Consider the following 14,526-nt stretch of genomic DNA (forward strand, 5'->3'; position numbering starts at 1 on the left):
TTCGTCGATGCGTCTGCGGAGACTAGGATCGAGGGAGTCGGGACGTCGGACGGTGTATTCGAAGGCTGCTTGGAGGATAGAAAATCAGAGGAAGTAATTCCCTTTGAAATGAGAAGGTGACTTGGGCAATCTGGGGGAGGTAAAGGGTTTGGGACCGGATCAAGGTTGCGCAGAGCGGAGCTGTGGAGCTTCTGGAAGCTCCCGCTTGAACGAGGGATCGGCTTCTTACATGTGCTTCGGCCATGACAAGATGCCTGTCAAAGGCAAACGACTGTCATTTACTTCTCTTCTCTTTCTTTTCTTTTCTGCTTGCCGTTGAGGCTTCGTGCTTGCGCCTGTCACGTTTGTTGCAAACTTGTCAAACAGCCTAATCGGGCTATATGGACCACGTGACTTCGTGTTTTCCGCGAGTTGTTGGACACGCGCTGTCGAGGCTTGAGTTACGAATTTATTCGTCTATTTTGACGTTTTTTTTGTCCATGGCATCTTGGAAGCATGTCTTTGCTGCATTTTTGGGAGACTCAGCGCTCCGTGAAGCGCAGAAAGACCTCTGACCAGTACTCCGACAGTGACGAGATTGTCCACGCGAAGCCACCGCCGAGTCCGAGTCCCTCCGCAGGAGCGACGGAACCCGTTCCTGCTGATGAACCTGATGCATATATACCGAGCAGTCAGACAGATTTGGAGACCTCTCTACCAGTGATTAAGACCGAGAAGGATGCTATTGAAGAATACGAAGCGTCGAAGATTGACGACGGGGAGAACGGGCCGGAACTACATATCAGACTGCGGGATGGTGTCTGGGAAAAAGGCAAAAGCTCGATATATGTGGATGCGTTCAATTTAGCGCTAGAGACCGTGTTAGACGACGAATCGCATCTCTTTCATGAAGCTGAGATGGAGGTGTTCAAGCAGTGGAAGGAAATGTCCTATGAGTCGCAGTATTTGTAAGTTCTTGCCCCTAGCCCCGATCATGTCATTCGAAATGGTGATTAACGTCTCAATCATACCAGGTATGTGCGATTGTTCCTCCGCAAGACTTCTGCCTGGCACCGTATCCATCGGCTGGGTTACTACTCCGACATATCAGACTTGGCTTTGGTAGCTACGGATCTCCAACGCGATCGGGATCTACCATCTGGTGGAAGCCAGGACGACGACAAGACTGCGTTTGGCTCTAGCTTCCGGTTCGCCGATGGCACGCAAGAGATTATCACGCTGGAAGAAGCGTCTTCTCTCCTGCTACTTGATGAATTGAAGGGATTCGCAAAGGATGTCAAGGCACAAGGCAAGAACAAGAAAGACTTAGTGGCAGCCTTATGTGAGACGAGTCAAAGTCAGACCGGTCTGGGGTTCAAGGAAAAGACAGACGCCAACCATCCCGGTAACAGGGACGACCATTTTGTGCAGAAGATTCTAGATTATACGGGCGAATGCATTCGTCTGTCGCCAGGTCCACGCGCGCTCTTTGAGCGAGTGCATCTCGTTTTTTACAGATCAACAGAGTGGACGGAGAAGTCACTGACAACCATCATTCTCGCCAAAATCTCAAGGAGGAATTTCCCAGAATACATTGTCTGTCGATCAAACTCCATATTCTCATCCAGGGCAGCACTCCTCGAATTCGAATCTGCAATTCGCACTCAATTTGAGATCGACAATATCCTGGAATTCAATGGTCCTCCAAGCATAGAATCTTTACAAAAGATCATAGACCTTGCAGACAAGTTCTACCCTCGATGGCAGTCCATGATCAAAGAAGAACAGCAAAAAGAAGATTCGATCTATGAAAGCGGCGAGGGCGCCTATCTGCGTCGTTTCTCGCCCGCCTGGGTCTACACAAGAATCATCCATAAAAGTCTTCACCCACTTGGTCGTTTCAAGGAGCATAAACGCGAGCACGAGGTTATCTCGGACCTTCTTGCACAGCGGCTTTTTCACGCTGCTCGTCGGGGTGCTTGGTATCAGCGCAAAGCCCTTCTCGAAGAACACTACATGTGGGCACTCATGCCATCCGAAGGCCGTAATGAAGATAAGCAGCGCAAGTTCTGGAAAAGAATTGCGCTGCGGACGTGCGAAGAGGGACTTGAAGATCCGCTCTGTCATCTTATATACCACTACGACCTCCAGAAACGAATTATGAAGCTTGAGAAAGCCCTGAAAGTTGTCAAAAGGGAACAGCATGATTTCGGACACGCCATGCTAAGCAAACCCGTTGAACGAACCATCGAGGGTATCCGCATAGACCGCGAGATCGATGTCCCGAAAAAAGGCAAGGCTACCATCTGGATCGACGAGCGCGAGGGCGGCGAGTGTAGAGTTGAAAACATGTGTCTGAGCTGGTATCGCGACCATGGCTGGAAAGGCTATCATTCCGAGGGGGGCATTGTCAGGACTTTGTTCGGGTATCTTTTCTATGATATCCTGTTTACATATGTTCCGAACGTCTTCCAGACTCCGTTCCAGACGTGTCCGCTCGATCTGCACACTGATGTCTTTTATCCATCTCGTGCGTCGGAGATCAATCACCGACTGGTCGAGATTACCAATGGTGATGCGGAGCGGGTGATTCGCGAGATCCATGAGCGGGAGTCTGCTGCTCAGCCGTGTGCTATTGGGATTGACTGGTCATTTGAATTGGATGATCTGGTTGAAATTGTGCAGTGTTTTCGTGGGGAGGCGCTGGCTACTATATGTAAGGTTATGGCTCAGGAGTATCAGCAGCGTGGAGGAGGGATTCCAGATCTATTCTTGTGGAACCCCGATGAGCAGGTTGTCAGATTCTCCGAGGTCAAGTCAGAGAATGATCGGTTGAGTGATACCCAGCGGTTGTGGATTCATATTCTCATGGCGGCGGGTGTACAGGTCGAGTTGTGTAATGCCGTGGCGAGGGAGGTCAGGATGGAGTGAAGTGTTCATAGGATCGCGTTTGAACATGGATCGCGACTGCATATGAATGATATACCCGAATCTACTTGAAAAGCATGTTATGGACTGAGAGGTCTACACTACGAATTTTTGCTCAGGCCAAGTGAAAATAGAATAATAGGCATGAAAGGGTATAACTCGTAATAGTTCTTTTTTTTAACGGGCGTATCTAGCACAACTGAATGAGAACCACAGACAATGTCCGACGGAACCCTTCAGATCCCCATTCCAAATATCCACAGACAACACACCTTACGCTTATGCGACAAGGGTGGAGGCGGTGGCGCTCTCGTAGCGCCAGGTGGGGGGCAGGACACCGACGGTCTTGTAGTAGCGGGACAGACGGTGGATACGGGACTCGATCAGAATGAGGCGGAACTTGGAGTCCTTGTCCTTGCGGTTGCGCTCGAGGTGCTTGCGGACAGCGACGGCCTAGTTGCAATCGTTAGTTGAATCGGCCCCGAAAGGAGCCGGATATCTTGCACATACCTTCTTGATCAGGAAGTAAAGGTCCTCGGGGAGCTCGGGGGCGAGGCCTGTATTCCAAAATCTCTCTGTCAGTCTAATTCTTGACCAAGCAGAGGCTTAGCTGCTGGTGCATTTCTGCGACCAGAGTTTGAATGTGGATGTTGAGTGATCACGAAGAGAAATCTCAACCCGAAAAAATTCGATGCCAAAAATTCTCATGCAATACTCGGTTTTCATCCGATTGATGTAGGGGGGAGGGTTTCGGGAGTCGTACCGCTGGACTTCAAGATACGGAGGATCTTGTTACCTATTCACACATACAATTAGCATTTCGGCCCTTGCGATCGCAAAATCAGCACTCTCGTAGGAATTCCATACCAGTGACAATCTTGACCTGGGCAACACCGTGGGAGTCACGAAGGACAACACCGATCTGGGAAGGGGTGGCACCCTTCTTGGCCAGCTTGCAGATGTGGTCGACAACCTGATCAGGGGTGGTCTTCATCCACGCCGGGGCGGTGCGAGAGTAGGGGACGGCAGAGGACGAAATGCCCTTGCCCTTGGAGTGAAGACGACCCATTTTTGCTGAAGTGTCCGGCGAGGAGAGGTTGTCGGAGGTTGTCGAGGTGGATGGTAAAATTCAACGGTGGAGAGTTGGAGGTTTGGGAATTCAGAATTGTGTGGGTCACGTGGTCGCGGGTCGTTCGCTTATTTTTCAGCAACCTTTTCTTGGTCGCAACCTCGTCTCTTTCTACCCGTAAACATGGCCTTGTTCTCACCACGACTTTTGCTTTGAACTGATGTGCTCAAGACGGTCGCTTGGTTGAGAAGAGCCCTCCGACTTCAGATTTGCGAGAACTCATACGCCACACCCGATACTCACTATCACCAGGTCAGTTTCTGCTTTACTACTTCGCTGCCCCCGATGCCCCCATTTTATGATGAAAAACACTTTTTATACTTATTTTCTGGTACCTCTTATGTCAGAAGGCGTGTTTTCGGATGCGTCTTCGATGATCTAACTGGACTTCTGATCTTTGCCCATGACTTTTACACTTCTGTCATCTACATTGCGAGACCGTCTTACTGACTTTGCAATAGACCCTACAGATATTTCCCAAGACGATAGATATTCAGATAGCATTCAATGAACACTCTGTTAGCAATATTGCCTTCCATACCGAAGCACGGTGAATCGGTCATCTGTATCCGTATATCTGTAGATCCGTTGATGTAGCATACATTGTTCGTACATAATTCGAGCCCTAAGGGAATCCTCACTGGCGCAGTCTTTTGGACATGCGCCTGGTCTCCGTAGTCGTTGAAGCATGGACAATTCCTTCTGTCGACCCCTTTCGTTTCTTTCCACGAGATGCTTTAGGGGCAACTTTTGGCTCCAAATCTTCAAGTTTGACGTCGACTTCCTCTTTCGGCGCAGTCAAAGCAACAGCCGTCGTTACTTCTGTTTCAATCTTCACCTCTGAGTCTTCCTCTTTCACTTTCACTTCTACCTTCTTCGTAGCCGCAAGTCGATCAGCGAATGATCTCAGGTCAGCAGTAAAAAGCACGCTATGAGCCCATCCGGCTTCCTGACCCCAGAGTTTGCGGAAATGGTTGCCAACGGCGTCGTAGGTTGCTTTGGTCAAGGACTTATGGGAGCCCTTGCCAAATCGGTAGTCTCGCTGGGCAATTTGCCAGACTGGAAATGATTAGCCAAGCACGACTCGGCTGTGTATTCGAGCTCACCATGTGTATCAACCGGCACTGACTCCCCCAACCCAAGCCAAATAGGGACACGCAATCTGCTACTTTGGGCCCAACACCTTGTAACTCAAGTAGCTTTTCGTGAGCTTCACGATACCCTTCTCGACCCTCTGGTTTCATTTCGCCTCCCGCTTTGGCCTCCACGTCAAAGGCAGGCGATTCAGGGTTGCAGAGGCCATTCAGCCATCCCTTTTCTCGCTCCTGGGATACCATGATGGCCGTCTGGTGGATGTACCTCGCCCGGTATCCGAAGCCCAAACTGCGGAGATTACTCTCCACATCCTTGCCCGTTAATGCCTCCGGTGCAGGGAAATCGTGGTATGCGCGCCCATCAACCTTGCCAACAAAAGGGCCGTAATTGAGGCATAGTTTTTCCACCATTTGCGAAATCCGAGAGATATTGTTGTTGCTGCTGCAAATAAACGAAACCAGAGCCTCCCATGGATCCTGGCGCAAGATGCGAATGCCACTGAATTGAGCGGCCTTTCTCTTGAAATTGGGATCCGAAGATGACCAGTGTGCGTAGAGTTCTGTGAGATTTGATGAAAGATTGAGGTAATGCTTTAAAATGTGCACAAGGTGGTCATCCTGCGAGTTGAACAGATTTGTCTTGCTGTCCGCGACTTCTGTGTCTGATTGCGCGCGAGAAGGGATCTCCGAGGAAGGTGGGGTTGGCAATATCGGAGGTTGGGATTGAAATGCGCGGTAATATAGATAGCTAGAATCTTGTTTTAGAGAGAGAAGGTGCCCGTACAGGACGCATCGCCATTCCTGGCTCTCGGGGATGTTGTGCCATCTAAAAAGGGTGAGTACTTTCACCTTGAATGAAATGAGAGTAACCGACCTAAAGGATTGACCGCAACGAAGAGTGGTGTTTATGCACAATTCACTGAGACTGACCGGCAACCTGCGCCATTCACAGAAAACACCAGCCATTCTTCCAAAATATCTATTGTGACAGAAGTGAGAGAAACGTAAAAAGATGTCGATAAGCATTCTGCCGTATCGCCCCAAGGAAGAAGGCGGTGGGAATACTACCGCCCCAGAAGGAGCTTCCAGTTTTCCCCTTCGCGGCTGCGCCAGCCCAAGAGCTTCGCCATTCCTCAAGCTCAGCATGAACGGAGATACCTATTCCTCCAGAGGTAAGTACCCATGGTCGTTTCACTTGATTGAGTCTAACTTTTGCAGATTCTGGACGTTCGCGCGATTACTATGTAAGTGCCAGCTTTGCAGTTACCTGACTGCGACTAACCTATTCCAGCGCGACGAGCGACGTGATCGTGATAGGGGGGCTCCGGCTGATCGAGCCGAGAGACCAGAGAGACCAGAGAGACCAGAACGAACAGAGCGACCGGAGAGAGGAGAGCGACGACGATCTCGGTCGCCTCACTTTGGGTCTAGGGGCGGCGGTCGCCGTGAGCAGGAGACCAACTCCTACTCTTCCAGCCGTGACTACCGTGCTCGGGAGCGCGAAGACCGCTATTCCAGCGGCCGACGTGATGATCGGGAATGGGATCGTGGTGACCGCGGCGACCGTGCAGAGCGTCCAGAGCGTCCAGAGCGTCCAGAGCGTCCAGAGCGGCCAGAGCGTGCAGAGCGTCCAGAGCGTGCGGAGCGTGGAGACCGTGGAGATCGTGGAGACCGCCGACGTCGTGACTTCGATGACAGACCTCGACGCGGTGACTTGTTCGAAGACCGACCCCGACGTGGCGGCCGCGAGGATCGGCCTGATCGCGGAGATCGCGGTGATCGTGGAGAAAGAAGAGAACGGAAGAGAAGCGCTTCACCCCCGAGGCGCAAGGAGCCCACACCAGACTTGACGGACGTTCCCTCGATCTTGGAGCGCAAGCGTCGCCTGACACAATGGGATATCAAGCCTCCGGGATATGAGAATGTTACTGCCGAACAGGCTAAGCTCTCAGGCATGTTCCCTCTGCCTGGAGCTCCTCGCCAGCAGCCAATGGACCCCAGCCGTCTGCAGGCCTTCATGAACCAGCCCGGTGGATCAGCTGAAAGCACAGCGCTCAAGCCATCCAACTCCCGTCAATCCAAGCGTCTTTTCGTGTACAATATTCCCGCCACTGCGACTGGAGAAAGCGTCATGTCTTTCTTCAACCTGCAGCTCAACGGCTTGAACGTCATTCACAGTGTCGACCCGTGCATCTCCGCCCAGATTGCCGACGACCAGTCATTTGCACTCTTGGAATTCAAGTCACCCAACGACGCAACTGTTGCACTTGCCTTTGATGGAATTACTATGGCAGAGAGTGGGGATAAGGGTCTTGAGGTCCGACGGCCCAAGGACTACATTGTGCCGGGAACCGCAGAACAAGAGTCCCAGGAAGGCGCGCTCTTGAATGAGGTGCCTGATTCCCCTAACAAGATCTGTGTTTCCAACATTCCAGCCTATATTCCAGAAGAGCCCGTCACAATGCTGCTCAAGTCGTTTGGCGAACTTAAATCATTTGTCCTCGTCAAGGACGCTTCTACCGAGGAGTCACGAGTGAGTATTCCGTTCTAGTTTTTGACATTCACAACTAATGAACCATAGGGCATCGCCTTCTGCGAGTACGTCGACCCCGCGGCTACTCCCATTGCCGTGGAGGGCCTGAACGGTATGGAATTGGGTGACCGTCACCTGAAGGTCTCCCGCGCCAGTATTGGCACCACCCAGGCGACCGGCTTGGACATGGGCGTCAACGCCATGTCTATGTTCGCCAAAACCACATCCCAGGATATGGAGACTGGCCGTGTTTTGCAGCTCCTGAACATGGTCACCGTGGATGAACTACTCGACAACGAAGATTACGAGGAAATTATGGAAGACATTCATGAGGAGTGCTCAAAGTTCGGAAAGATCCTGGGCCTCAAGATTCCTCGCCCCGGCAGCGGAGGTCGCCAACAATCTGGTGTTGGCAAGATTTATATCAAGTTCGACACTGAGCAATCCGCTACCAATGCTCTGAAAGCGCTGGCCGGCCGCAAGTTCTCCGACCGTACCGTCGTGGTGTCGTACTTTGGCGAGGAGAACTTTGATGTAGATGCTTGGTAAAGGGACGGCTCTTGACTTGACTAGTACTTTCGCATTCCATTTCTTTTGCTTCTGGTAAAGGAGTCTAAATGTATCATAGCAGCAAAGACCACATGCACTCGGTTATGATGGCTTGATTCTGAAATTTCCTTCCAAAATGTAACGCCCTGATCTCTTCCTTTCGCTCAATTGAATTCAATACTGTACAGCTCCGAGACTTTCACAGCATCGTTGTAGTTTGCCCATGTGATGTTGCTATGACGGTCCACTTCAAAGAATAATCCAGAGCTCGGGTGCTTGCTGAAGTTGTATAAAGCCTTGTCTGTTTTTCACTCAATGCCAATACTTAAGAGCTCCGAGGCTAATGGGTCATCTGAGCGATGACTGAGAGAGTATGTGAAAGGCCAGTCAAGAGGCGGGTGACAACCGATCGCCGGGTATTTGTTTGTAGATTTAAGTGACCGGGATGAACGTGGGTGGGTGGCGTGAAGAACTGGTCGGCAGTAATGATTCCAAGGGTCCCTATGCCCTTTTGTTCGCGATCTAGAGAACCGAATGATACCCAATCCCTTTTCATGAGATTTTGTAGCAACTAAGCATGGTACGCAATTTGAAAGAATTCTGTGTATTCTGGCAAAAGCCTGGTATACAGAGTATAGGGATCTAAGGTTACATCAAGTAAGCTGTTGATGCTATGATTAGATCTAATGACAAAGTCCCGCTAAGCGTTCGATCTATTTTTGAGCCAAGATGCGCGCAGCAGCAGCCTCCGCAATGATCATGATGGTGGTCTGGATGTTACCAGTGGGCAGGTCCGGGTGGATACTGCCATCGACAACGTACTGTATTCAATTTTATTAGCCTGAGGTCACCAACAATGCAAGCAAGGAATATTACCAAGTTATCCATTCCATACACCTTGGTGTTGACATCCACAACGGAAGTACCGTTCTCAAGACCATTGTCGGTGCCCATCTTAGCAGTACCAGTGTAGTGCATGCCAGGGGACTGGGAAGCGAGAATAGCAGTGGTGTTAAGGTTAGTCTCCAGCTTGAAACCAGTAGAGGGGTTCTGGATATCGTTGACCAGCTGCTGGATAAAGGAACGAGCCGCCCGGCGGTCGTCAGCAGTCTGCATGTAAGGGGACTTTTCAATAACGGTATTCTGGTTGGAATCCAGACCCAGAACACCCTGAGAGGTAGATCCGTGAGTCAGATAGGTGGTGATACCGAGAACGGAGCCTGCATTGGGGGCACAGGAGCCCTGGTAGTAGCGGGTCTGGCCGTGCAGCTCATTGGAGCTGAAGAAGATCATGCGGTGCTTGCCTTGGGTCAAGAGACCATCGCCATTCTTGTAGAGGTTGATGTCAGTGGTATCGCTGCCATTAATAATGGCGTCGTAATCGGGGACACCGTAGTTGCCGCCTGTCTCCACGTAGATGGAGAAGATGGGGTGATCACGGAGGCCGACACCAACGGGAAGCTCAAGCCACTCCTTCTCGGAGGGAACAGTGATGCCGCTCATCTTGGCGGTCTTGATCTGCTTCTTGGGGCCAATGCCGGAGTTGAAGAGAAGACGGGGAGTGGAGAGGGCACCAGCAGCGAGAACGACGCGCCCGTTATCGGCAAGAGAAACGATCTCAGTCTTGCCAGAGGCAAGCTTCACCTCGACACCTGTGACCTGGCTACCGGAGCGCACGACACGGATAACCTTTGCTCCAAGGTTCAGATCGAAGCTCTCGTTCTTTTCTGCTTCGGGCAAATAAGTGCGGACGGGACCAGCACGCTTCTGATCCTTGATATTCCAGGCAGGGTAGCTGTAGACCTGGTACTTCTCATCGGGCTGGGTAATCATGTCCACGGACTTCCAGCCAAGCTTGTTGAAGAACCTGGAAAGCACTTTGTACAGTCCTTGATCGTAGCGCTTGCCATCGGCAGAGGGCAAGATGGTTCCAGGGTTGCGCTTGTACAGACGATCAGCTGCAGACTTGAGGTCCTTCCACTTCCATCCCTCGGGCCAGTTGTTGTTGTCATCGAAGTCGTGGGCAGGAGGGTGCACGAAGACCATGTAGTTGATCGTCACACCTCCACCGAGGACACAGGCAGCGTATCCAGCGGTATCACTACACAGGTATTCATCCCAAAGGTCAAGGCTACCGACGTCAGCGGAGAGACCGGGTAGGTCGATGGGGGTCAAGTCCTTGTTCCACACGAGGGTTTCGTTCGCCCCCGTTGCGACAGTAGGGCCGACGCCTCGCTCGACGAGAAGGACCTTGTTACCAGCCTCGATGAACTTCTCGGCGGCGATGATACCAGCAGGGCCACCTCCAACGACAATGTAGTCATAGTATCCGTTCTTGAGGCTGGACGCTGAGACAAGACCTCCCAGGGTAGCAATCAGGGCTGCTTGGCAGCTTGCACGAAGAAAACGCATATTGAATAGTGCCTGATTAATTCGGCAATTGAGATAGAGAGTCCTTGGGGTCATCTATAGTATTGGGGATCGGCAGCTCTAAAAAGCCTGCACCTTTACTTCCAGTGGCCTGTCAAGGAGTCTCCTTGACCCGGACCCAGACCGAACCGAAGTCTCCAGATTGTGTCATAACTTCTTCTCGCCCAGGGCCAACCTTCCACATTGGGCCTAGAAAGCTGCTTCCGAGAAGATTGGCGATGCTGAGCCGAGAGACCGGGACATTGGACGAGTGGATCTTTCGGAGGAGGGCCTTGGCGGTGTCTTCATTAAAAGTCTCATCTCAGGAACAAAAAAGAGAGCAAGTGCCGAACTGAGGTTAGCGGGAGTCGTCTAGACGGTCGTTGCTGGAGACCGACTCCACTGCATGGCATTCAAATGGCTATACCGACGATCCACCGGCTTCCCGAGAAGCCGTTAACAGATCTTATTTGCTAAGCCGTGCCCTGAAACCTACCCTGTGGACCGGCTATTATCCTCTGAAAGGAATTTATCGGGTGGAGATACCCCTGAAAAAGCAAGGATCGCCGAAACGAGGCACTTGAGGTGAAGGAGATCCGTTATCTGATTAAGATCATCAGGACGGTAGCCTCGGGTTTACCATTTACCGTAGAAAAGAGAAGAGTTCAGCCGCTTCGGTCAAGACGACCACTCATCTGGTTTTCTGATTAAATTTGATCTACAATTTAGATCAGTGGCAAAACAATCAAGCGTATACTTCCCAATCGGTGTATTGTAGTTCGATCGTCCCCCAATCAAGGAAACCGCGCGTTCCGCATAATGTGAGTTCCGCTACATGTCGGAAATGCTGGAAAGGTCTGACACTTGTAAGGCTACAAAATGTCTCAATCTGCGGTGAGTTGTCTGGATTTGTGTGAGCGGCTGTTTGATTATCCTTTTCCCAAGTAGTTAAAATTGATAGTGTTTCACATGGGATTCGCCACAGCTTCAGGGCGCGGACTCAGGGCTCATTAGATTCGATGACCCATGCCAAGAAGCACAGTCGTTTCAGGTCAGGCCTATCCTTTCTAAATGAAGCATGTTCTGTACCTTATCAGCGATTAAGGCTATGAGATCGCGCTAGGGGCCTTCCCATCCAGATCTGAAGCGATGAAGCCCAGGTGCACGCACAAAGAGAAACCAAAGAGATGAAAGAGTTGATTGAATTTGTATCTATGGGACACATTGAATGCTATCTTCATGTTTATTGCACCTAAAAAGACGCATGACCAAACATAACCCGCCCAGGATTGCCGTCACGCCTGTACACACAATGAGAAGGCCAAATCCGCTACCGTATGCGCCCCACGCCTGTCCCTTCCAGCAATCTGCCTCTAGCAATGCCTCGCTAAGAGGACCGCTAACGACATTGCCAATCCCACGGCCAAATGCAATGAATGAGAAAATAATCGTCGGGTCGGAAGTCGGATCAGCTCGTTGGACTTCGTTAATGATTCCCGACCAGGTCGACGAGTAGCTGCCTGCAAATAACCCATATGCAATAGAGAACACCAACAAGATGGGGATGTTTATTGAAAATCCCCAGAGAAGGAAAATCGATACCGCCGCTCCGGCAGTAGCGATCGCGATGCAGTTTTGTACATGATATCGGTCTGACAAGAATCCCATAGAAATGCTGCCGAAGATAGATGCCAAGTTGAAGGCTGTGACTGTGAAGGAAGAAAGGAATCCAGAGGTTCCGATGGCTCGGGCGTAAGTTGGAAGATAAAGCGCAGGCAAGAAAAAGCCGAGTGCTTCGAAAATGTTTCCTATCTGGTAGAAAATGAATACTCTTTTGAACAGAAACCGGAAGGTCAGTCGGCGAGAGACGCTAATGGGGATTCGAGGCTTGTGGAAGTACAAGAAAGGACCGGCCAGCACAAATACCAGCACAGACAATATTCTCAGGGTAGTTTGGAACCCGAATCGGCTCAGAAGTTTCTCTAGGAGTAGAGGGAAGATGACCCCAGAGAGTCCGGAGCCAGCCCAGACCATACCAAAAGCGAGGCCCCTTCGTTTCACGAACCATTCCGGCATGAATAAGATGGACGGGCTGTATGCTATGCAACCACCGAAGCCGAAAGCAATACCTTGCGATAGAACAAGATGGGTCACATTTGTTGCAAAAGAGCCCATGGCAAGTGATAGGCTCATTATGACTAGTCCGATCGTTGAGAACCAGCGAGTCATACCCGGAAGCAAAATCATCGCGACTATTGTCAAGGGACAGCTCAGGTAAGCAACCCCCTTTTCCATTTGTTAGCACTATGTAAGTCATGAAGTTGATTCATGTTCTTACTGTGGCACACGTTCCGATCAATGCTACCATTTTCGAGTCTTTGAAGGCGTCCTGGGTTCGGTAATAGCTTTGAAACACGCCGAAAGAAAACGCGAGTCCTGCAGGAATCAGCAAAAGCTCTCCATAGAGAACATGGAATTGCAATCTCACCCCACACTAATGCCTCGATCATAGCAGATGCTGCCAAGAATAGCCATGCCTGGAGACCGCCATCTTGAGGAGCTAACGTATCCTCTGCAGGGGCAGCCTCTTTATCCTTGGGTGTGCATCGACAATGCTCAAAGCTGCTGCTTGGTGATGAGCAGGTGCATATTGCGTCTGGTGCCTCCATCACATTGAAAATATCGGGAATATCGAGGACCTTCGCATATCATATCTTTCGATACGTCGAGACAAGGTTGAAAGCTGAATGGTAAATGTCCGGACGGAAGTAACATCAAACTCCACGACATTTTAAAGAAGGGGCTCACGCTTCGGGTCGGGTCAATCAAGTGACGAAAGGAATTCAGAAGCGAGTCGACATCATAAGGCTGGCATGCGACGCATCGGTGGAAGTGCTCCAAGTTGCAAGAGCAAAGCCTTGCCAGCCCCTTGGATCATAATCTCTGAATGTCCCATTTCAATCATGCAACAATCCCTTCGATTTGACGATTTCGGTCTCAAAGAATGCTATGACCTAGATTACTTCAGATTCAGGAATCGGGTGGAAAGCTTCAGACGTTACAGTTGACGTGCTCTGCGTGGGACGTGAAAACACCTCGAGGGTACTCTCGGGGGATTTTCAATTCGATCGCCACAAAATCCGGCTAAGCACGGAAAGTCGAAGGGCTGGAATGTAGGGTGTTTTGATTTCAGAGTCCGGCTTGTGTCCCGTGCACTTTAACATGAATAAGGTAGCTCATGATATCATTGGCACACAGCTCCGGAGCTCGTAATAGGATTGACTCCTTGCTTGGCGCAATTCTTCGGGGACTTTTTATGCCCAGGTAGCTCAGATGGGGAAGCTTTCGAAGTTTGATCGAGACTCAGCTCAGTTCCGTCATACCTCGGCCTTTTGGATACACATGCGACTGTCCCTCGCCTTCGACTGTAAGGGCCATCCATAGAAGCATCGACAAGTCGTCCGCCCTTTCGCACCATTCGGCGAGTTCCTCTTCCCCGTTGGAGCTTCCGGATTTGACGATATTCTCACCGCGTGCTGAAGACTGCTTAAACAAGAACAGATCTCGCAGGGTCAACCCTTTCCTTCCTTCCTTTTGTTTGGCAGCAACATGTTCGCGGTATCGCTTCTTCCACTCTTTGTCTGATGTCGGCTGCCACAGTTCGCTGCCACAGGGTAAAGGCATGTCGAAGAAATCATCACAATCTCCCCTAGAAGGAGTCTCGGTATCTAGATGGAGTAAAAGATCAAATAGATAGAGGAGGCAGCCAATCCTGTGCAATTTTGTTAGCCTTTGAGCCGGGTTCGACATGATATCTCAAGACATACCTTCTCAAGCTTTCTACAAAGACCCACTTAGGGCGTGAGGAGCATAAGTGATCTATATCCAAGCCCCACGTGCGCAGA

General features: G+C 50.7%; 7 protein-coding genes across 7 annotated transcripts; 2 read left to right on the forward strand and 5 right to left on the reverse strand.

The window, feature by feature from the left end:
• Window positions 1-495: 495 nt before the first annotated feature.
• Window positions 496-2,910, forward strand: N7443_004056 (fanconi-associated nuclease 1; the record flags this gene model as incomplete). Its single annotated transcript, XM_056884112.1, has 2 exons — window positions 496-947; window positions 1,014-2,910. The coding sequence occupies 2 exons, from the start codon at window positions 496-498 to the stop codon at window positions 2,908-2,910; spliced, it is 2,349 nt and encodes a 782-aa protein (XP_056742390.1).
• Window positions 2,911-3,157: 247 nt separating this feature from the next.
• On the reverse strand, window positions 3,158-4,003 carry N7443_004057 (40S ribosomal protein uS15). The gene is made up of 4 exons (XM_056884113.1): window positions 3,775-4,003; window positions 3,671-3,703; window positions 3,418-3,464; window positions 3,158-3,360 (listed from the first exon to the last, which is right to left on the reverse strand). Exons 1-4 carry the CDS (start codon window positions 3,974-3,976, stop codon window positions 3,187-3,189), a joined length of 456 nt encoding a protein of 151 aa, XP_056742391.1. The 5' UTR covers window positions 3,977-4,003; the 3' UTR covers window positions 3,158-3,186.
• A 670-nt stretch (window positions 4,004-4,673) lies between these two features.
• N7443_004058 (8-oxoguanine glycosylase OGG1) lies at window positions 4,674-6,096 on the reverse strand (the record flags this gene model as incomplete). Its single annotated transcript, XM_056884114.1, has 2 exons — window positions 4,674-5,095; window positions 5,166-6,096. The coding sequence occupies 2 exons, from the start codon at window positions 6,094-6,096 to the stop codon at window positions 4,674-4,676; spliced, it is 1,353 nt and encodes a 450-aa protein (XP_056742392.1).
• A 178-nt stretch (window positions 6,097-6,274) lies between these two features.
• N7443_004059 (splicing factor u2af large subunit) lies at window positions 6,275-8,212 on the forward strand (the record flags this gene model as incomplete). Its single annotated transcript, XM_056884115.1, has 4 exons — window positions 6,275-6,302; window positions 6,349-6,374; window positions 6,422-7,663; window positions 7,712-8,212. 4 exons carry the CDS (start codon window positions 6,275-6,277, stop codon window positions 8,210-8,212), a joined length of 1,797 nt encoding a protein of 598 aa, XP_056742393.1.
• Window positions 8,213-8,925: 713 nt separating this feature from the next.
• On the reverse strand, window positions 8,926-10,624 carry N7443_004060 (uncharacterized protein; the record flags this gene model as incomplete). Its single annotated transcript, XM_056884116.1, has 2 exons — window positions 8,926-9,033; window positions 9,089-10,624. The coding sequence occupies 2 exons, from the start codon at window positions 10,622-10,624 to the stop codon at window positions 8,926-8,928; spliced, it is 1,644 nt and encodes a 547-aa protein (XP_056742394.1).
• A 1,209-nt stretch (window positions 10,625-11,833) lies between these two features.
• Window positions 11,834-13,290, reverse strand: N7443_004061 (uncharacterized protein; the record flags this gene model as incomplete). Its single annotated transcript, XM_056884117.1, has 3 exons — window positions 11,834-12,907; window positions 12,960-13,057; window positions 13,110-13,290. 3 exons carry the CDS (start codon window positions 13,288-13,290, stop codon window positions 11,834-11,836), a joined length of 1,353 nt encoding a protein of 450 aa, XP_056742395.1.
• A 694-nt stretch (window positions 13,291-13,984) lies between these two features.
• N7443_004062 (uncharacterized protein) lies at window positions 13,985-14,305 on the reverse strand (the record flags this gene model as incomplete). The annotated part of the gene is made up of 1 exon (XM_056884118.1): window positions 13,985-14,305. One exon carries the CDS (start codon window positions 14,303-14,305, stop codon window positions 13,985-13,987), a length of 321 nt encoding a protein of 106 aa, XP_056742396.1.
• Window positions 14,306-14,526: the final 221 nt, after the last annotated feature.

Source organism: Penicillium atrosanguineum, assembly GCF_028827265.1.
Source record: "Penicillium atrosanguineum strain IBT 20685 chromosome Unknown utg000003l_segment0_segment0, whole genome shotgun sequence".
Taxonomy (NCBI): domain Eukaryota; kingdom Fungi; phylum Ascomycota; class Eurotiomycetes; order Eurotiales; family Aspergillaceae; genus Penicillium; species Penicillium atrosanguineum.

Coding starts and splice junctions, on each gene's coding strand:
- N7443_004057 (XM_056884113.1), bottom strand. CDS start 3,976: ATGGGTCGTCTTCACTCCAAGGGCAAGGGCATTTCGTCCTCTGCCGTC. Junction 3,704..3,774: donor CCAGGTCAAGATTGTCACTG/GTATGGAATTCC, acceptor ATGTGTGAATAG/GTAACAAGATCCTCCGTATC. Junction 3,465..3,670: donor CCGTATCTTGAAGTCCAGCG/GTACGACTCCCG, acceptor TTTGGAATACAG/GCCTCGCCCCCGAGCTCCCC.